Source organism: Haemaphysalis longicornis, unplaced genomic scaffold, assembly GCF_048455015.1.
Source record: "Haemaphysalis longicornis isolate Haplotype H1 unplaced genomic scaffold, Haemaphysalis longicornis Haplotype H1 scaffold_7, whole genome shotgun sequence".
In the NCBI taxonomy this organism is placed as follows: domain Eukaryota; kingdom Metazoa; phylum Arthropoda; class Arachnida; order Ixodida; family Ixodidae; genus Haemaphysalis; species Haemaphysalis longicornis.
In genome coordinates this window covers 144425873-144447672 of record NW_027526422.1, presented here as the reverse complement: position 1 = coordinate 144447672, position 21800 = coordinate 144425873, and the positions used below count along the sequence as shown (strand labels likewise).

The 21800-nt window shown below is 47.8% G+C and overlaps 1 protein-coding gene across 3 annotated transcripts in view; it reads left to right on the top strand.

Moving 5' to 3' along the window:
• LOC144147096 (uncharacterized) overlaps positions 1–21800 on the top strand; it is a 393394-nt gene that overhangs the window by 270241 nt on the left and 101353 nt on the right. For all 3 annotated transcript variants that reach the window (XM_077679154.1, XM_077679153.1, XM_077679155.1), the window contains one exon: positions 3944–4165. In XM_077679154.1, coding sequence (XP_077535280.1) covers positions 3944–4165 — 222 coding nt within the window. The remainder of the gene's footprint in view (positions 1–3943; positions 4166–21800) is intronic.

The window sequence follows — 21800 nt, the reverse complement described above, 5'->3', positions numbered from 1 at the left end:
TAGTGAGCGCTCCCATAATATCCAAGAACGCAGCCTCTGCGTCGTGCTATTCCTCGTTCTTCCACACACTAATGCCGGAAACCCAACCGGGCTCTCAGTTCCTCCCCTCATAGAGCGCAAACCCTGACTACGGGTTTGCCTGAGCACAGCCATCCAGAAAACGATCGCCGCACTTGAAGCTCTAATCCTAGACTTATCTGCTCATAACCTCATAACCGAGAGGCCTTCAGAGCTGCGTGCCCCGGACGCCAAGATACAGGTACAATTCACTGACAAGTCCCTTCAGGCAGATTACGCCACAGCCAATACCACGACGACAACAATTTACGAATTCGGGCCGGCGCTAGCCCCACTGTCCGTTCGGCGCAGTCCCTCGTGCTGCGCTGATGTTGAGCCTAGCCAAGCACAAATGACGAGCGAATGTGTAAGTCATCCGGCCCTGCCAGTTTCCGGAGTCACCCTCCCCAAGCTGAAAAGAGCGCCGTTCTCTGGGGACCCATACGACTGGCGGATATTTTGGGAACTCTTTGACGCAACCAACCACACGGACCAAGATTTGCGGAAAATAGATGAGTTCAATTACCTGCGCTTGTAGTTGCGCGGTCCCGCTAAGACCGCGTACGAAGGCATGAGACTAACGTAAGATGGACATAAAGGTTCAGTTAAAATAGTTAAAGAAGCATTTGGCCCCAGAGACTAGCTAATGGCGGGTCGCGTATACGGCATATTCGCCATAACTCATACAAAGACCTCTTCGTGCGTCGAGACGCTGGGGAGGTTGTACGAGGAGACTGACTTTACACTGAACACGCTGGAGGGTGGAGGGACTAGGCCTGGTGCAAGACCGGTACGCTTTCGACGCCCGTCACGTTCATCTCAAGGCGTGCCACATGACATCGCTCGTCTTTGGCGGCAACAAATGAATGTATGACCATCACACGTGGCGAAAGATGATACAAAGCAAGTCCAAGAAATCTTGGACTTCCTCCGAATTCAGGTAAAAATGCATGAGCAATGGCCCATGGAACCTACCGGCCCTCAATTTCAACGGCGATCACCACTCGGGGAGCTTCGCTGGGGAATATTTTTACCTTCGGCGTCAGCGCTACATGTGTTACATGCCGAGCCTCCCCCTGCTTATCAGGACAGTTGCCCCTTTTTGAAAGGCGAGGCTATGGGATCGCGCAATGCAGCGAGAATATACCGCAAGACGAGAAGCGACGGCGACTGCAAGCAGGCCGACATTTCTTCGGGTGCGGCAATCGATATCAGGTTGAACGTGCCTGCAAGACTGCTAGAACATCGTGTTGCAGTCGCTGTTCGAGTCGGCATCTTAACTTCGACGTACGACACGGCGCAGCAAACCCGGTACGCACTATAACGCCCGCCCAATTGTCTGGTCAAGAGAGCCCACCCGTTGTGCATACACTGTCTGCATCAGCATCCTGAGAGACCAGTCTATACAAGCAGCAACCGGCTCATTCCAGTATACCTACACGCATGTCGGGTGTGGGTGACGGTTCCGAATGGTAAGCTGCTGTTAAGGGCTCTGCTAGACACTGGCAGCCAGTAGACATTCATTCGGTATGACGTATCACATGCTCTGGACTGCTCCGTCGAAAGCTTCGAGAAACTGAAACTTGTATCATTCGGCAAGAGCCCTTTTACAATAGCTTAGAAGCAACCTATAGGTAATGCCAACGAGGTGACAAGCACCTGCGAAGTTATGTTGGCTTTCACGGTGGACACTCCTTTCACCTCATCCGACATGAACCACCATGGACCACCTAACTGATCGGCTCCGACTACTATTGGCAAGTCCCATCAGGCCAAATTTTCGTGCTAAATCCGCGCCTCACAGCCGTCAAAAGATTTCTCGGTTGAACTATTCAGGGTGCCCAGACCGATCGCAAAAACGGCACTTTGTCGCTAGCTCGCCGGGAACCCTCAGTAGATTGCGTCACAGCATATGACAAGCTGCCATCTCTATCGCGTAAATTTAACAAGTCGGGACTGCATGCTAGCGCGGCCGAGCAGAAACTTACGCTTGCGTCAATGAATGTGGTCGGCGTTCTAACGAGCCGTCTAGATTCCCCTGGCAGGCAGACGGCTGCGTTTTGCGTAGGTTGCCGATTAGGCACAGAAGTTGCTGCGTGTGTTGTTAGCGACAACGCCTGAAGAAGGAAATGCGAGAAAATGAAGTCTACAAACAAGGAGTCGAAATCTTGAGTGGGCTACCTCATAGTTGGTCACATATAGCCCCGCTGTGTCACAGCCGCAAGAAACGAGTGCATCACTAGCAACAGCCAACACGATTGTGCCTTAAAGTAGGGCAAACCGCCATTCTGGAGAGAACACTGAGTAGACAGAGACGGAGAAATTGCTTAGGGGGGCGCGCGGCCACATCCAGCATAAAGCCAACCTTCCTCCAGCCAGCGGAGGGCCGCATCGAAGCAGGTGTTATGGTCCTGGAACCAGTTCGGGCAGTAGTAGCGCAAGCATGCAGAAATATCTCATCGTCTCCAACGTGGTTCTTGTCCATGACGAGAGTTTGCGGGACCACTCAGCACCACAGGGTGTGCTCTTGGCGCTTGTCACGGTCTTCCCACTTACCGACACAGTAGTGCTGCTGATGACGCTTCTTATGGGACCTCCGGCTGTCTAGGTCACGACGCACGACCAGGGCAGCACTTAAACCGAGATCAGGTGCTGTCATACATGATGCTGACCAATCTATGCTTCCAGCTCCACCACCGTCGATACAAAGACCCCGGCAACATTCATCTCCGTACCAAGTTACTCCCCTTGTCTTGTAGAGCCCTTAGCGCTATGCTACGCATGCCGTGGCACTTCCAAATCATGCCTACTATACCTCCTCTGGTCTTGCCCGGGCCTTGCAGTACTTCGCACTCAACACCGCCCGGCACGGGTTCACTCACTAGAATTGTCGATACGGCCCTCTAGGCGCGTCAAGGAAACGTTGACAGCCTTCTGGAGCTTCGTCTGTGCGGCCTGCATGACTGTTAAATATTAGATTCCTCCCTGCTCCTTTTCTTCCCATTGCGGCTTCGGGCCATCCTTTCTTAATAAATTTGCTTCCTTCGTACACAGCCACCTCATAGGACACCAGGACAGAAATAAGGCCAACTATGGAAAGGCTGACTTTAAGGCCAGTGCATAGCCTTTCCGGCCTAGGCGCGATAGGAGTATTTTGCAATTGAAGAATATGATGGGCGTAGGCAGGAGGCGATTCCTGGTAAAGAAGAGCACGAGACTGCTCCCCTACCTCGATCTTATTGAATGTTCGATTGCTGCCCGAAAACGGGGTGTCTGGGCCCTATTTCCCTCTTAGATCCTCTGCATGCATCAAAAAAGGGTATGTAAGGGTTCATCAGCATGATTTGCGAATACTCAGGTTGGCAACGAATGATTTCGGGAGCCCTGTACAGCCCCTCGGCCGACCGCGATTAGCTGTTCAGTGGTTATTAGGCATGGCAGAGGTTAATAAGTCATGGTGCGGGCTGAGCACGGACTGATAGGGATAAGACTCGCTGAGGGACGGGTGGTGTCACGTTAGCGGGCTACACATGTGAGAAATACGAGGTTTCGTCGTCGTTTGAATCAGCAGATTTCTTTGCGTATACTCTAGAATTTTCCCGAAGGCAGCGCTGTCATTCTCGGGTGACCATCGCTGAAGTACGAGCCGACAGAACAGAACCATGGCTCCAGTGTCTTGTAAGATTTGAAACTTTGTGGATCGAGGTTTATTGTTTTCGTCGCTCATTTCATGGCTCCACAACGGTTGAAATATAACAATAAATCGGTTAACAAACTACGACAATTCGTTTAGAGAACGTTACGGTATGAAAACCGCTTTTATTAGAGATTTTTTAGCGTTATTAGTTTGCTACGCCTTTCTTGTATTGTTTTTTTTCACGCGCAGGAGACGTGTATTGTGAACCTTGAGAACAAAGATGGAGACACAGCCCTGGTGCTTGCCGCCCGCAAGGGCCACTGGAGCATTGTGGAGTCGCTTGTTCTAGCTGGTGCTGATATAAACAAAGCAGACCGTGACGGAAACACAGCGCTCCACTTCAGCCTTAAGGAAGCTAGGAAGCAATCGACAAGACTCCAGGATATGCCAACAAGCCGCCTAATGGAATCGGTACGTACAGGTACTACCGCAATGTTGGTGACAGAACTACTTGAAGGAACAGGTAACAAGTTTTTTGTTTTACATTGCACAATCAAGATGCAATTCATCGCGTCTTTCTCTCTTAGTTTACGCGAGAGCATATGCTCCCCGCACTGAACATTCTTTTATGGGTGTATGTATCATTCTGAGAAGCAATAGCCTGTGCCATGCAAAGATGAATATGCGATTTCTTTAGGTTTCGGGCTTGCGCGGCCAGAAGCTGTCGTCGGTATAAGAGAAAAAGTTCTGTTGCGTTCCGTTGGTTTACTTGGTGTACTAAATTAGTTTGTGTGGTTTATGTGCGAATTGATTATGCCAATGGGATTAGGTAAATTTTGCGGGAACCTCTTACATGATAATCGGCAGACTGGGCATCTTTGAATTGATGATCGGTATATTTCAAGTGCCGGTGAAATGAGAGTTGCTGAGTCCACCCTGAGTATTGTAGGGCAGCTGGAATTTAGTACTGGCCAATCATACGGAATGAGTATGAGATAAGTAAAGACCGGAACTTTAGCCACTGATATTTTAGGCTTCACCCGCCTATAAGAGGCACTGAAAAGTGGCATTTATGCATGAATAGGCGTCAAATAGTGTACTTTAGGCATATCTAGGCCCATTTTGTATTTACTGTATCCCACCCCGTGTTTTTGTTCTCTTATGGACCAGTGTAGCATGGAATATGCCAACTGGTGAGCTCTACGAACACTTCTCCTCTCCTAACTTCGCTGAACCCTACATTATCCCATATAATGTGGGAGAGCTTCTCTAGTCGTACAGCTATGCTTCCCTTACTAGAAAAAGTGCGTGCGTTGAACATTGCCAAGGTTGAGTTCCAATGGCAGCCTGTCCGGACCCTGGGATTCTTAACACCCTCTGCTGCATCGCTGAACTGAACGCCACCATGTACAGGTGGTGCTATGAAGCTGCTGGGGCTGAGGAGCAAGAGGTGAGTTGGCTATTGATGGGAGATGGTGGCCAACTACTCAAGTACTCCACCAGGGTGGCCATATCCTGCTCTGGTGAGGGAGGGCTGTTGATGTCCCTTGGAGACTTCCTAACACAATTTAAGCGTTCTAGTGTAGCCCCGTATGTATCCGGGATGATGGTAACCTCCGGAACAGGCAGCCGTCCATACATGCACAATATCGGCATAGGCAGCCAGACAAAAAATAGTGAGAGAGCGAGACAAGTTTCCTGCCGACGGCGTTGCCGCGAACACCTGCAGTGATATTGAGATAGAGTTTGCCAGTGTGCTACAAAAAAGGCTAGTTTGAAGAATAGCCTGCCAAAGAGAAGCTGGGCTTCTCAGTCGACGCTCAGCTGGCTAGCTTGAATCTCAGCTCCCGCACCTCCGGTCAAACGCGCGCGCCATGAATGGAAGGGAGGCGTTTTGACCGTTTGTTCACACTTTGTATTTTGGCAGTAAGTTTACCAAAAATGCTCTTAAGGATCTGGTTTAACTTGTCCAGCTATCCGAACAGCAACGCGATGATGCGAATATGGGGCTTAGGCGGTCATCCTGTCAATGAAGTTCGCTAGGCTCGCTTTACTTCAGTGTCACTCAACGCGCCAGGCCGCCCCGCACCAACAAAAAGAAAAATGTTTATATCTCTAGAACTACTGTTGCTAGATAGTTCAAACATAATACAATGGTGCTCTTAGACTTCATAAAGAAGGAATACAAAAGAAGGATAACGTAACTGACAGATTTCCTGACAAAAAATGCGAAGTGTCCCGGAGCTTCGTATAAACACGTCCGCCATGATTGGAACCCTCTTGAACATACGTCGACTCTTTGTGTGTATTCGCCGTTTGGCTGTAGCTTTAGCACAAATGCGCCTAGCGAACTGATGTAGCGGCAAACTACCGGAACAGCAAAGCGATGACGCAAATATGGCCTTTTAACCCGTCACCATGTCATTCAAGTTAGCTATGTTCTCTATACTTGAGCGTTCCTCATCGCGTGTGGCCGCCCACGCACCTACAAAACAAAAAAACGTTTATAACTGTAAAACTACTGTTGCTAGATAGTAAACGTTTGGCACAAAGGTGCTCTAGGATGTCATGAAGGAGGAATGCGAAATACTTTTAACTTACTTGGCAGATTTCCTGACAAAAAAAATTCATCTCAAGGCTTTCTATAAACGCGTCCGCCATGCCGGAAACCTGCTCGAACGTACGGTGACTGTTTGTTTGCATTCTACGTTTGGCATAAGCCGTCTACAAGGGATTCACAGGTAGGATAACCCTCCACAGGTAAAGCGATACATTTCCGATCCCAAAGGGATTAAGACAGGGAGATACCCTTCACAAAACTATTCACTCCACGTCTCGAGGCGGCAATTTGAAAGATTGAGTGGGAAAACACGGGATTAAGGATAAACGGGAGATACCTGAGCCATTTGACCTTTGCGGATGACATAATCTTGCTGAGTGAGACTGGAGAACGCATGCAATGAATGCTTGAGTAGCTGCAATCAAAATGCACGGCCGTGACGCTCAAAATAAATAAGCATACATATAAAGTAACAAGGAATGAGCATGCCAAGACCATGTTCTTCAGCTTAGGAAACGAAACGCTAGAAGAAGTAAAAGATTATAACTACCTCGTACAGATGGTTACTGCCGACCCCAACCACGAGAGAAAAACCCTGTCCAGAATAAGTATGGGTTGGGGAGCGCTCGGCAAGCACTCCCAAATTATGAAGAGTGAGCTACTTCTGTGACTCAAATAAAAATCTACAACCAGTGCATACTACGGGTGAGGACATACGGAGCAAAAACTTTGGCGGCTTACTAAACACCTAGAAAGAAAACTTCTGATGGCCATGTAAAGAATTAGGTTAGCAATAACACTCAGGGTCAAGAAACGAGCTACCTGGATCACAGAACATGTTAGTATTTATATTCCAACAACATTTATGAAGACGGAGCTCCCAAAGTTATAAAACTGACAGGGGGACCTCCAATTAATACATCAAACACATGAAAAGTACAAATTTACAGGCAGTGAAAATAATCCGTTAGTAAATCAGAATAAATTCAAAATATAAAGCTAGCTTACACAGCATGAGTGAGATTATAAGACACAAAAAATCGTATAAATAAATATACTGCAAAACACATTTTGCAACGCAAATGATCATCAAAACACATTGCTGATATCTACAATTTTTTTTATAAAACAGCAACATGAGCAATATGTACTTATTTTGGCAGCCTTCATGCCATTGATGAATCAAGTGTGGTAACTAGGTGGTGTTTGACATGTTTTATGAATGAATAAGATAAGTAGAGGTTTTGATATTAGTACGGAGTCGATTCCAGAACGTAATCCTCATAAAGTAAACCGTAAATGTTCTATAGTTATTTTTAACTTTGGGTAATAGCACATTGTTATTTTCAGAGAATATTGTTTGGTTTAGGTTAAGCAGGTTAGATTGTGTTAAGGTACCACGGGATATTTCGTTGTTAACTACGCGGTAAATAATTGTTGTTAGCTTTTGCTGGAAAAGGCTGAGTAATGGGAGTACATTGAGGGTCCTGAAAATGGCACTTGCTTCAGAAAAATGACTGGTAAAGGTAATTATTCTTACCGCCTGTCTCTGAAGATGCTCTAAGTGGGACACGTGGGTTAAGTAAGTATTTCCCCATGATGAAAGACAATACTGTACGTGGCTATGTATGAACGAGTAATATAATGACAGTATAATAGGGCGCGGAAAGTAGCGTAGTTTTTTTATTATTACTCGTAACCCAAAACCAATTTTTTATACCAAAATAGTATGTTGATGAAATTTGAGATGAGTGTCTAGCAGTACACCCAGGAATAAGACGGCAGATGATACATGAATGACAATATTTTGCAACGCTATTGATGGCGTATGATCAATATCGCACATTGGACTATAAAAAAGCATAAATTGGGGTTTCGCAGGGTTGATATAGAGTTGATTAGGTTTGCACCAGGATAACAAAATAGGTAGTCCCGAATTTACAACGATAAGACTTTAGTCAGGGATTTTTTGTCAGCAAATATGGTAGTGTCATCAGCATATAATACGGCATTTGTAAACCTAAAAGAGCACTGACACCAAACTTTGGTGTTAATATTATTGCACAGTTCGCTTCCTTCACTCAACCGAATACCCTGGCTTAAATATGAGCGGCATACGACCCGAAGAACATTGTTCAATGGATCTCATTTATCGCCCCGGCGGAGCAGCGCGCGGAGCGGCACTCAGCAAATGAACATCGGCGTAACATCACCCCGTGAAGCCAAAAGAAGTGAGGTGACAGCGCTTGTCAAAAACTCGTGACGTTACTTCAGGCGCGTGGCGCCACGAGCCGCGACCGGGCGAAACGCCCTCTCAAGCGGGCTCCGGTGACGTCCGCACAAAGTGGTGAGGTCAGGCCGGGATTCTGTCATATGCGCCGTTTGGGATTAAAGCGCGGGAATTTGGAACAAACGATTTTCAGACCGTTCAATGTAATTAACTATCGCGCGCTGAAATATTTGAAGTGCTGTTTCAGGTTCGCCCCACCATTAGGCATCGATAAAAGCAATAAAAGTGTAACATAAAATTTTCTTGTCAGTGCTCAATAAAGAAAATTTTGAAGATCATTTTATTATAATAAAAAATATTAGTGGTAAGAGAATTGACCCTTGCGGAACACCTTTTCTGAGCAATTTCGGTTGTGAAAGACGACCGTTTATTTCAACGACCTTAGACCTATTTGATATGTAGCTGAGAATAAAAGACAGTGGAGGACCATGAATTCCAAGTGCATCAAGCTTGTGAAGAAGAATGGTGTGATTTATCGTTCGAATGCTTTAGTAAAATCTACAAATATACCCATACAATATATTTCATGTCTATAGCGCTTTTTATGATATCTGTAAAAGAAATTAGGTCAAGTTCTGTCGAAAATCCTGGACAAAAACCAAAATGACGAGGGAAGAGAATAGTGAATTTGTCGAAATATCTTGTGATGCGTGTTACATTATGCTTTCCAACAAGATTACTGAAAAATGGTAAAATAAAAATAGGTCTATAGTTGGGAACCACTTTCGCTTCGCCTTTCTTTTTAGCACCGGTGTAATTTTACCTGCTTTTAACTGGTCAGGAAGTCTACCTTCTTTAAACATACAGTTAATAATATGACATGAAGGAACGGAGACGTGACTGCCAATTATTTTGATTGACGACGGAAGCGCTCCATAAAGCCCGGGGCCCGTGGATTTCATATTCGATATTGTGCCGGTGATTTCGGAGGGATTTGTAGGATAAAGATAAAATGATTGTGACGACTGTATCCTGTACGTAGGAAAGGCATCGGAGGTGGTAGTTATTTCATTACCTGTAAAAAACTCGTTAAATTCATTTGCAATATCTTTTGGATCCATATGCGTTCGCTATGTTGTGTTGGTTTTAGAAATTCTGCGCCTCGTTGATGGCTGATTAGGTAATGACTTTATCAGTTCCGCGTTTTCTTTGAATCGTTTTTGCGTCTCATAATTTTCTCATCAAAATATTTACGTTTGGCATTTTTCAGTAGTGTCGTGAGAGTATTTGAGTAGTTATTGTATCGTGGTTTGACGTAAAAATTGAAAGGTTGGAGCTGAGTTTTCTTATACAGATTGTGTCTTTTAGTAATGCTACGCAAGAGACCACGTCATATCCAATGATTTCGCGGGGTGAAAAACCATCAGATAACCTTGATAGGAGAAATAGATTGCTGTGACGGTCGCAGAATATTGGTATTAAACTTTTCGAAGGCAATACAGGGATCTGTTTCAAACAAAACCAGATACAAACTAGTTAGCAGTTGACGCATCAAACTTTTTCTTATCAAGGTTTTGTTTTTGTTTTGCTGGGAATTTCCTGGGGCTGCAAGATTCAATCATGGGAAGACTAGGTAATGATCAGTTATAGAAATATTTACTACACCAGAAAGTAGTTCAATGGTTAGGTTGGATGAGATTTGGTCTAATAAAGTTTCTGTACCGTTGGTAGAACATCTCGTCGACGCATTAATTGATGATTCAGAGGCCATTCCCAATGAACGAGTTTTTGCTTTTAGAGCAGGACTTATCTGGTGGATCCAATAAGTTATTATTAGTGCCACCGAACAAAATAATATTTTTATCTTCACATGCAAGGGTATTAAGAATTGTTTCAAGTTCTGAGCGGAACTCTGTGTATGATGATGATAAGGATCGGTAGACAGATCCGATTAGTGTGCTACGGCTATTGCTACACGGAAAGTTGCAATCAAACTCTAACCAAACTCGATGTTAGGTGTGGAAAATTAAATATCATCACCGTGACGGTAAGGCTGATTAGATGATACGTATTTGGCAGACCCACCATATCGGTTATCTTCTCGGAAACAAAACTCAGCAGAATAGGCAGGTATAGCATATAGGTTTAAGTCCGTTGAGGTTAGGCAAACTTCCCAAAGACATAAAACTGTGAAAGGATGATCTAATGTAGTGAAGAAGTCAATCGTTGCATCAACGTTTTTAGAGAGGCAGCGGATATTCAGGTGAAACTACGATTTATGATTTGACTTTTTTCATTAGGCAAACATTTAAACTAGTCAAGTGAGTATTCTGCCAGTCTGACCTAAGGCGTAATGCATTATTTTAGGTGGTTTGGGCCTAGCTGATACGAGACAGATCAGCAGTACTTGCAATGACGTACACTTCGCTGTCCTTAGTCTGTCTTGCTTTATTTCGGCAGTTATCTGTCCAGAGGAACTTCCTCTCTTTTTTTTTCTTTAGTTCCAGTGCTTTCGCGAACAGGCGTTTGTTGTCGGGTGCAGATGCTCATTCACAAAGATGTTGCTTTCTTCCGATTCTGGAAAATTCGGGGCTGTCGTTGTTATGTGAGCTTTCCTTGCCCGGCGAAGAAAGTCGGTTTTCTTTGCGCGCGAGCAGAATATAGCAATAATGTTCGTACCTTTCTTCGCAGGAACGCGGTGCACAACATCTGCATCAGCAGGTGTTACGGTGCAACCAACTGCTTTCCCGATTTTTTCCAGTATCTCAGAGCAGTCCTGGCCTTGTGTGCGAGGGATCCCTTCTATATCGATATTATGCAAACGGCTGTACTGCTCAAATTCTGCTAACCGCTTAGACAGCTGTTCGTTCTCTATTTTAGCACTTTGTTTTCATACGTCAGCTGCTCTTGTTTTCCCTTCATGTTTTTGAACAAAGTATTGAACACGGACAATGTATTTTTATTTCCTCAATTTCTTAGCGCAAATATTTAACGTCATGCGCCAACTCAGCATTCGTCGGCATCATTGCGATCAATGCACGTTTGGCAGCAGCAGCCGTGGGTAACAAAATGCAAAAAAATGACACCACCTTCCTGTGAGGGAACCCTGAGTTGATGCGAAGCATCTAGGAGGTTATGAAACTTTCACGAGATTGGGTATCCAAATAACGGAAAATGACGCAAGTCCGGACTGCGCGGCGTGACTGAACCGAAGCAGGAACTGAGCGAGCGGGGCGCGGACTGGGTTTATTATATAGAGCAGATGGAGTGGAGAGGAGGAGATGACAGAGGAGACACGTATGGGCGCTTATCGCGCAGCTGCGGTGATAAGTAGCGTGCGCGCCATCGCACAGCTGGCATGGAGAGTGGGAGAGGTGCGGATGGAAAACGGACGAGTGACGACAGAGCAGAGAGCAAGAGATGCTTTGCGTATAAAACTAAATGGACAGGGCCTTGTAACTGACCTGCGTATCAGAAGGAGCGAGTTTAGCAGCGCATGCTTCTTTCCACGACTGCCATTGCCAAGTGACGCTCTGTGTTGGGCGATGCTGTTTACATGTGGATTTCCGCAGTAGTGCCGACTGGTAGTTGCCTCAGAACCTCCCAGATGGTGGGCTGAGCCGCCTTTTTGTCTGCGAAACACGATGTCATGACTGGTCGGTAGCGCGGGCCGGGGACTGCGCAGTTGCGATGTATACAGGACGCAGTGGTTACCGTGCTCTCTTGCCAGCAGGTCGACGATCTGCGTATCAGAAGGAGCGAGTTTAGCAGCGCATGCTTCTTGCCGCGACTGCCACTGCCGTATAAAGTAATAAGGAATACGCATGCCAAGTCTATCTTCTTCAGCTTGGGAAACGATATTGTTAAGCCAACAAAGACGAGGAAGAAGACAACAACGTGTAGCGTCCTGCACGAGCATCGGCGACGACGACATCGGCGACGACAAAGAATTGAAGACGCTTAGTTTGTCCACACGGTACCAAGTATGTTTCGTCCATTGACTTACGCTGAGGTTACTGGCAGATTGCAGTTGATGAGCTGGACCGAGAAACGACCGTCTTTGTCATCCCATACGGCTTATATCAGTTCCAGGTTTTCCCTTTCAGTTTATGCAACGCACCAGCTACCTTCGAACGCATGATGGACACTCTGCTGTGGGGATTCAAATAGTTGAAATGCCTGTGCTACCTCAATGACGTCATTATCTTTTCTACAACGTTCGAGGCTTATCTCCATCACCTGTTTGAATTCCTTGCTGTTTTCCGTCATGCGAATCTACACATTTGTTCCGTAAAATGCCAATTCGCCAGGCAAAAACTAACCATCTTTGGCCACTTTCTCGACGCTAATGGAGCGCTGCCTGAACCCGAGAAGGTCAAGGCGGTTATAGATTTTTCGGTGCCTGGTTATCGATGGACGTTCGAATGTTTTGCGGTCCTGTGCTCCTATTTTTGTTGCCTGCCCACTCACCGACCTTCTCATAAAAAGACTCCATCTTTTCATGGGGCAGTGAATAAGCTCAGGCTTTTAAGACACTGATATCTCTCCTCACAACTTTGCCCATTTTAGCTCACGTCGATGTTGCCGCTCGCACGGAAGTACGGACTGATGCTAGTGGCCATGGCATTAGAGCCGTATTGGCTCAACGGCAATTCAGCCACGACAGTGTTATTGCCTGTGCCAGTCTCCTGCTGACGCCAGCTGCACGAAATTATTCTATTACTAACCGGGAATGCCTTGCTCTTGTGTGGGCTGTCGCCAAATTTCGCCCTGTCTGTCTATCCGGCTATCCTTTCAAGCCTCCCGATCCTACCAGTTTTGACTCACTCGTAACCTCCGTATTGTCTATTTCCTCCTTTCAGCACCTTGCTGCTGAGCGGCGCCCTGATGCCTTCTTAAGCAGGATCATCGACCGCTTAACCGCCGTCCCTTCCTACCCTCCACCGCGGTTGTTCCAAATAAAGGATGGCGTCCTCTATCGTCGCAATTTCGGCCCGGATGGTCCTGGTCTGCTTCCTGTAGTACCTGAGCACCTTCCTTCATATCCCCTCCGGCAGCTCCACGACCTTCGAACTGCTGGCCATCTCGGGGTTTCCCGAAATTATGACCGTGTGCGACGGCACTTTTATCGGGCTGGGCCTTTGCCGCTCGATTAGCGGTTACGTCTACGCATGTGACATGTGCAAACGCAGAAAATTGCCTTCCATGCTACCCGCCGGTCTTCTTCAGCCGCTCGATATACCTATTGAGCCATTCTTCCGAGTTGGTTTAGAACTCCTCGGTCCCTTTCCCCGGTATGCGAACGGCAATGAATGAATTGCAGTGGCTCATAATTATGCGAAACGATGCGGAATCACGCCGGCTCTTCCAACCGTCTGCGCAACCGATGTCGCCGATTTCCTCCTGCACGACGTCCTTTTGCACCACGGTGCTCCTCGCCAGCTACTGACCGACCGCGGTCGATGCTTCCTTTCAAGAGTAGTCGACGACATCCTCCGCTCATGCCCAACCGTTCACAAGGTTACTACCGCCTGCCACCTTCAAACCAACGGCCTCACAGAGCGCCTTAACTGGTCTTTACAGATATGCTTTCAATGTATGTTTCTGACGACCATAGTGACTGGGTCATTGCCTTGCCTTACATAAGGCTAGCCTACAACTCGTCGCACCTTCATACTGCGGGATTCAATCCCTTTTATTTCCTATTCGGCCGAGAGCCGACGTTACCGCTGGACACTATTTCAAAACCCTATGCCACGTTCCGTTATGCACAAGACGACATCACCCGCGCTGACTTTCCCCGCGACATTGCTAGCGTGAGCCTCGCTTCCTCCCAGCGTTCTCAGAAGTATCGCTGCGACAGCCGCCACAGCACCCGCAACTTTTCACCTGGATCTGTGTTGCTGTCTGGTGTCCTGCACGCCCCGTAGGACGTTCGGAAAAGCTTCCAGCCAGGTACTATGGCCCCTACCGTGTCGTCCGCCAAGTGACTCAGGTCCATCAGGAAATCGGCCCCCCGGTTTTCGTCAGACTCATCCCGCTCGCAACAAATACACGTTGTCAACGTCGCGCGTGTTAAGCCATACCGATCGCCACCTACAGTTTTACCCTGACAAGCACTAAGACGTCGCTCCTACCGGCGGGGTGCTGTTTTACGGGACATGATTAAATTCCCCGCAAAGAGGAAGGTATAAAAGTACTATGCTAGCCGGCATCATCATCAAGAAGGATGAGGAGCACGGTTACGGTGAAGCTTGTTGGTTTTCTGGCTTCTGCGTTGCTTTCTTCCATGGTGTTTTCTGATCACTAGCCTCTCACTGAGTATTCTAAATACACCGTTTTAAAAACCGCTTTACCTCTTGCAGTATAATCATACTGGAGATAGGGCGAAGGTGTGAGTAGCACAAAATTAGGAACAGTTGACGAAGTCTTGAACAAGTGTTTCTTCTCACCTCTATTTTTCTAACAACTTTTTGAAACCTCTTTTTTTTTCATTCTTCTAAGCCTTCAGGCAGGTGCCTAAATCGTGTTTGTGTTATTCACGTATGCTTGTGAGTGGTTAAGTTGACAATTCGTGGACCCACTCTCCACTTGCGACATGTATGCTCTCTTCCGAAAGCCTCATTCCCTAAGATCACTTCTGTCAATTCGAAACGTCGAGATAAACCCCTCCGCTGTTGCTGTTACCGGGCTTCCTTACTTTGCGTCCACCATGCGTTCAGCTGCATCGCAACCATGCCAATTGTTTCAAGATCGGCCCCGGTGCACCCTCGGAGCAGCAACTCTCCCGGTGATTCCCCAAACATCCGCGTACCTCTGTAGTGATCGGCAATTCACAGACCGGTTACCTCCACCTGCACTTCAATTCGTACGACGCAAGGGCCCCTGCCTTCATCACCATCCGAGGAGCGACAATGTTTGAGATAGAAAATGAGCTGCTAACTATCCCGAAAACTTCGAAAAATCGTACGAACTCGACCGGAGCTCCAGAAGTTTGTCGTGTCGTATTTGTTGCCACGTCACACGAACCGCCGACTTGGCAGACCAAACGACCATTTCGTGAAGTGGTTTAATTGGGAAGCCTGCAAGTTTAACGAAACCATCCGGAGCTATTGCCGTCGTCCGGCGATAGCGACGTACTTACATTATCAATTTCGGTCACTCCCGCGCGGTCGTTTCCTCGCTGCGGACTGGCTCCACCCGGGTTTCATAAGAGTCCTAACATTGAGGGGTCTTCTCTTCCGAGATGCAAGCCAGACAGCAACCAGGTGACCATCACTGGCTTCCACTACCTAGAGGCCCCTTGAATTACGAAGGAGTTCAAGTTCGGCAGTTCGAGTCATGTGAGCGACGCATCGCAGCTCTCGCCACCGAGGGTAACATCCACACAGCAGGCCCGGCGGCCTCTTCAGAGACCCCCGAAGACCGACACCCCACCATTGCGGACGCGGTCCAAGCGCCGTTTCCCGGAGTCCTCTCGGGAAAGATCACAATCGAGTTCCAGACAATAGCCCAGAGCATGACGCCTGGAACATCCCCGAAAAAATGGTGCTCCACAGTAAGAAAGAAAGAAAAAACGCGCCCAGACCAGGGACCAAACCCACTGTCACGTCAATTCACCAAGTAGACTGGACGCACAAAAAAAACCGTTTAATAGATGGCGACGGTAATAAGGCACAAGACAAAAAACGGTAAATAGTTATGGGAGCGTTCTCGCGCTTTGAGTTCGCGTTTAAGTCTTCAGGTGTGACGTAGCCTCACGTTACTGTAGATGCGTCTCGTCGCGTCTCGTAGAGGCTTGCAGGAAGCTGGCCCACCCGACGCCGCCGACAGCCAAGGGAGCGTAGCCCTATTGATGTCGCACTGACGTCGCAGTGTAGCCCGAGCGTCGCCGCCTTTAGCCCAGCTGCATCCCGTTTCAGGAGTTGCCGACGGTGCGTTGCCGCGGGGACTCCCTCCAGGATCGTAGCCTGGAGCTCCACTCAGTATGCCTGAGGCGTCGTCAGGCCCCGATCACTCTGGGGACGGTTCCAGGAGCGTAGCCTGGTCGCCCGCGTCTTCCTCCTCTTCCAAACGCTTGCCTCCTCCTTCTTCTTCTTCTCGTATCTATGCTCTTACCCCGACGGGAGGTCGCTCATGACATTACCTCCCCCTTTTAAGCGTTTTTTCCCTAAAAAACGGCTCATTCACACCCCAAAGATTGGCCGCCGGGTTGATCTTGTAGAATCCACTAGCTTGGCTCGCACTGTCTTTTCTCACGCTCACGGTGTCACCACGAAGTCCTAATGGTCTGTAAGAAACTAAGTTCACGCAAAGTTCGCCATGCCATTCTTAAGTTCAGAAGTGTGCACAGTTCCCAGTCTTTAACGAATGTAACTAAATACAGCCATAACTGTCTATGAAGCACGTCGAACGTTCTGAATCATTTTTACTTCCATAGTTTTCCCTTCTTGTAAACAAGTGCTCTTTGCGCTCTGTATCCTCCACTATTTCCACGCCAGCTGAACTTAAATGGCCACCTGGGGAACTTCTCCCGTGCTTCGTTACTCCATTTTCGTTGGACATTGCTTGCAATCGCTCTTTGGACTGGTAACATAGCATTCGACTGTCCTCGACGTGGTGGATTTCCAGAGGGGTCCTTAAAAAAGGCTGGCCTGCAAACTTGGCCCGATTTCACATAACGCCTCGTGTCACTCTGCATGTTAGGCCAAGCAAACTCCTCGGTGATCCTCCTAAGAGTTTGATTTAACCGTCGGTGCCCCGCCACCACGTTTTGATGCGTTGTTGCCAAAATTGCATCTCATAGCTCTTGAGGTACGACGAGCTGCATTGCTTGTCTACCAGAATTGTATTGGTACCTTATGTAAAGGAGTCTATTTACTACTTGGAACTTGTACCCTGTACGATTCCGTTTCCACTCAGTTCCTACTTGCAGATAGCAGCCCCGTAGAGATGGGTGTTGTTTTTGTCGTTCTTCTAATTCACTAGGAGTTAGTGCCAATGGTTGAAAGGACGGAACCCGCAGCATTGTCTTTTCCTCGTCCAATTGGTCAATCGCTGAGCCAGCTACTACTACTTCAGCTTTATCTTGTTCTCTTCCCTCATAATCTTGGTGAAGACCTGGCGTCCGGATCTGTGTGCACAATACACTCCCCGCCTTGTCTTTGGTCCTAAAGCGCCACTCTTCAGTCTCGTGTCCCCTCTTGTAGCAAACGTTGCACACAAGGTCTGCTTTGCCACCTGAATTATTAGTGCGGCAATATTCTGGCAGATGCCCCACGCCATCACACGAGAAACATGTTCTAGGCAGGCGGGAACCTGTTGGACAATCTCTTGTTTCTGGAGTGTTTGCATTGAGTTCCGGCTTCTTGTCTGGCTTGACTTTCTTTTCACCCAAATTTTCCAAACCCTGCTCTTCGATGTATGCGTCTGTCGACTTGGCCAGGTCGTCGAGAGCCTGAAGCCGTCTCTCTTTTAAGAGGTCCACTAAATCGGCATTACAGCAATTTAGAAATTGCTCCACGATGATCCTATTTTGGATTGCCTCGAAGGTCCTTTCGGTGCCAGAAAGCTCAATCCAGCTGTCGAAGTAGTTGCTAAGCCGGACAGCAAACTGTCAGCCTGTCTCTGCATCTTCTGGCTTGAACTATCTGAACTATTGTCTGAACTCTTCTGCACCTAGCCGAAATCTTTGGAGGAGAGCAATCTTTACTTTGTCGTAGTCGTTAGAGTCTGACGATGGCATTCGTTCAAAAATACTCAATGCCTCTCCTTCCAAGAGCTAGCTCAAAGCCATAGCCAATTCTGACCTTGCCAATCCCTGGCATGCGGCTATCCTTTCAAATTGTCGAAGGTACGCGTCTACATCGTCCCGGCTCTCGTCGAACGGTGCCATCAATTTCTTTGGATTGATGTTTAGGGCTCGGTGTGGCACATAACCTGCCCTCTCACTTGGCTCTGTTATCGGTCCATGCAGAGCGTATTCAGCAAGCTGCTCCTTAAGTTCTTGTATTTTCTGCTCTCTCTCTTCCTTCTGCCATTCTCGTTCATCTCTCTTCTGCTTCTCTCGGGCTGCTCTTTCCGATATAGCCAACGCCTCCTCCTTCGTCAATCCCAGTGCCTCGGTAAGGGCTAACAATTTTTCTGGATCCATAGTCCACCTGGGTGAATTGACAGTGACAATACAAAATTATGAATCCTGGCAGGCTCGCCAAAATTGTCACGTCAATTCACCAAGTAGACCAGACGCACAGAAAAAACCGTTTAATAGATGGCGACGGTATTAGGCACAAGACAAAAAACGGTAAATAGTCATGGGAGCGTTCTCGCGGTTTGAGTTCGCATTTAACTCTTCAGGTGTGACGTAGCCTCACGTTACTGTCGATGCGTCTCGTCGCGTCTCGTAGAGGCTTACAGGAAGCTGGCCCACCCGACGCCGCTGACAGTCAAGGGAGCGTAGCCCTATTGATGTCGCACTGACGTCGCAGTGTAGCCCGAGCGTCGCCGCCTGTAGCCCAGCTGCATGCTGTTTCAGGAGTTGCCGACGGTGCGTTGCCGCGGGGTCTCCCTCCAGGATCGTAGCCTGGAGCTCCACTCAGTATGCCTGAGGCGTCGTCAGGCCCCGATCACTCTGGGGACGGTTCCAGGAGCGTAGCCTGGTCCCCCGCGTCTTCCTCCTCTTCCAAACGCTTGCCTCCTCCTTCTTCTTCTTCTCGTATCTATGCTCTTACCCCGACGGGAGGTTGCTCATGACACCCACCCCATTGATTTAACCTCGAATGCCTTACCAATGCGGCTATCTGGGCGACTGTGTTCTACTTCACTTTCCGTGGTATTCATATTTACTAGAACTGTAACTGACGCATGAGGGTCGTTGGTTTCAGTAACTTCACTAAGTTGTTGACTTCACTAACCGTAGTAAAATAAAAGAGCCTAACAACACCCCTATGCCTCTTTGGCATTGTATACAGCCGACCTATGTTTCTGTATTTCCTCAACGAGCACCTCATTTCCTAACTACAGTTTTCTGCGAAAGCCTAGCGAGGGTCTCCATTCTGGCAGCCCTGATTTTAAGGAAGCATAAGAGGGTTTCCGTGCAGTCGCCCGCACATGACAGGCTATAGACGTTCGAGTCACACCCCGGGGGTTCAAAAGGAGGCCCCCTTCTGCCCATGTAGTCAAAGTGGCGCTTGCTACCACTCTCAATCGTCAGATACAGTTCCAGTAAATATAGATACGCAGAAAGTGAAGGAGAACACAGTCGCCCAGATAGCCGAATTGAAAGGCTTCGGTTCATTTCTGACTTTGACGCGTGTTTTTCTTTCTTTCTTTCTCACCTAAACTAAAAAAATGTTCACTTCACTATCCAAAGAAAAGTAAAAGAGCCTAACACCCCTACGCCTCCTTTAGTGTTGTAGACTGCACATCTACGTTGCTGTATTTCCTCAACGAGCCCCTCTTTTCCTAACTATAAATCTATATATATATATAAATATATATATATATATATTGATAGACGTCGACCACTGGTCGTGAGGAAGTGTTTATTGCAGGGCAGCGGCGCGACCGGCTTTGGTGTGAGACCAGCCAAGATGGAGCCCAAAACGAACGTACCTGACGGCGAGATGATGATGGTGGGCGATCCCTGAATGAGGTTGAAGCAAGTAATCGCCGTGTTCTTGGCTGGTGCAGATTATGGTGAAATTGACCAATGCAGGACATGATATCCGATAAGACAGACTGTCCTCACAATATTTCCCTGGGGCGGCGAGGCGGCCACCTGGCCGAAAGTGAAGGATTTGGAGAACGGTATAAGAACGGCTTCATAAGTGACGCGATGCACAATCTCCATTTCGTGGCACCGGCGGTCGGTCACACCACAAGTAGGAGCTGATAAATAGTTCATTGCAGATGTACACTGAAGAACTTAGTAGGGGCCAATGAATGGGGGCATAAACATTCCGCAATGTCCTGGCACACGGAGAGGCGTCGAAAGCAACACTTAACCTCACGTTTGAAATGTGACATCTCGGTGAGCTGTGTCATAGCGGGATTTTCGGGCGCTCTGGCAGGACTCACTGGTCATCCGGGTGAGGTACCGAGAATGAGCTAGCCGGGAAACAAAATGATCCGGTGGGTTGTCTGTTGTAGATAACGGGCAGGAAAACAAAGAGTCCACAACAGACGGCGGTGGCGGCCATAAAAAAAACGGTGAAAATCTGGTGGTACTTTGAACGGCGGTATTTTATGCGTATGTGAGAAAGGGAAGGATAAAGTGCTAATTGTTGTGGTCGGGGATGATGTAGCAGGAAATCATATCGGAGAGGGTACGATGGAATCGTTGTGTCATTCGATTCGTCTGACGGTGATAGCTTGAGGTTGTTTTATGGGCAGTACTGGCCGATAGAAGGACTTCCGCAAGGACTGCCGAAAGAAATGTTCCGCCACGATCACTTAGAAGAGTGCGAGGAAGTCCATGGCGCAAAACCATAGCTTGGAGTAAAAAATCTGCCACCTCGGAAGCACAACCCGTACGGAGAGGGGCAGTCACCGCATACCTGTCCCAATAGTCTGCAGCGTTCACGATCCCCCATGACCAGTCGGCGTTACAGGAAGAGGTCTATACTGGTCTATGCCAACAACGTCAAATGGAGCAGGAGGACAAAGAGGTTGTAGGATCCCTGCAGAGGCCCCGGTTGGGCGTTTACAAAACTGGCACAAAGGGCATGACGCACCCGATTTAGGGACGCTGGCCGAAAGGCGCGGCCAAAAGAAGCGGCTTCTGATTCGGTCGTAAATCTTGTGGAAAGCAAGATATCCAGCTGTCCGGTCGTCATGGAACAGTTCTAAGATATGGTTCAAATGGCAGCGAGGGATGACTGCAACCGATCTGTACCCGGTTGGGTGATAGTTCAGGCGGTTAAGAATTCCACCGTTCAGAAGACAAAATTTGTTTATTCTTGAGCGGGAACGTCCGTTGGTTGGTGATGCGGAACCTTCCTGTTGGTCGATGAGTGGTCAGCAGAACGTGTCATCGCGTTTTGAAGATAAAGTGTTAGAAGGGAGATCATTCCGGTGATGTGCCGAGGTAATCAGAAGAGGTTAAAATATGTGATGGTGATGACTGTCGACACCGGGACAGAGCTTCAGCATTCTTGTGGGTTCTGCCTGACTTGTAAGCAACAGAGAAGTGGTACTCCTGCAAACGCAGAATCCAGCGGCCATGGCGTTCCGATACATTTTTAAGCGGCGATGATAACCAGCAAAGGGAGTGATGGTCTGTACAACCTAGAAATGCCGCCCGTACAAATAAGGGC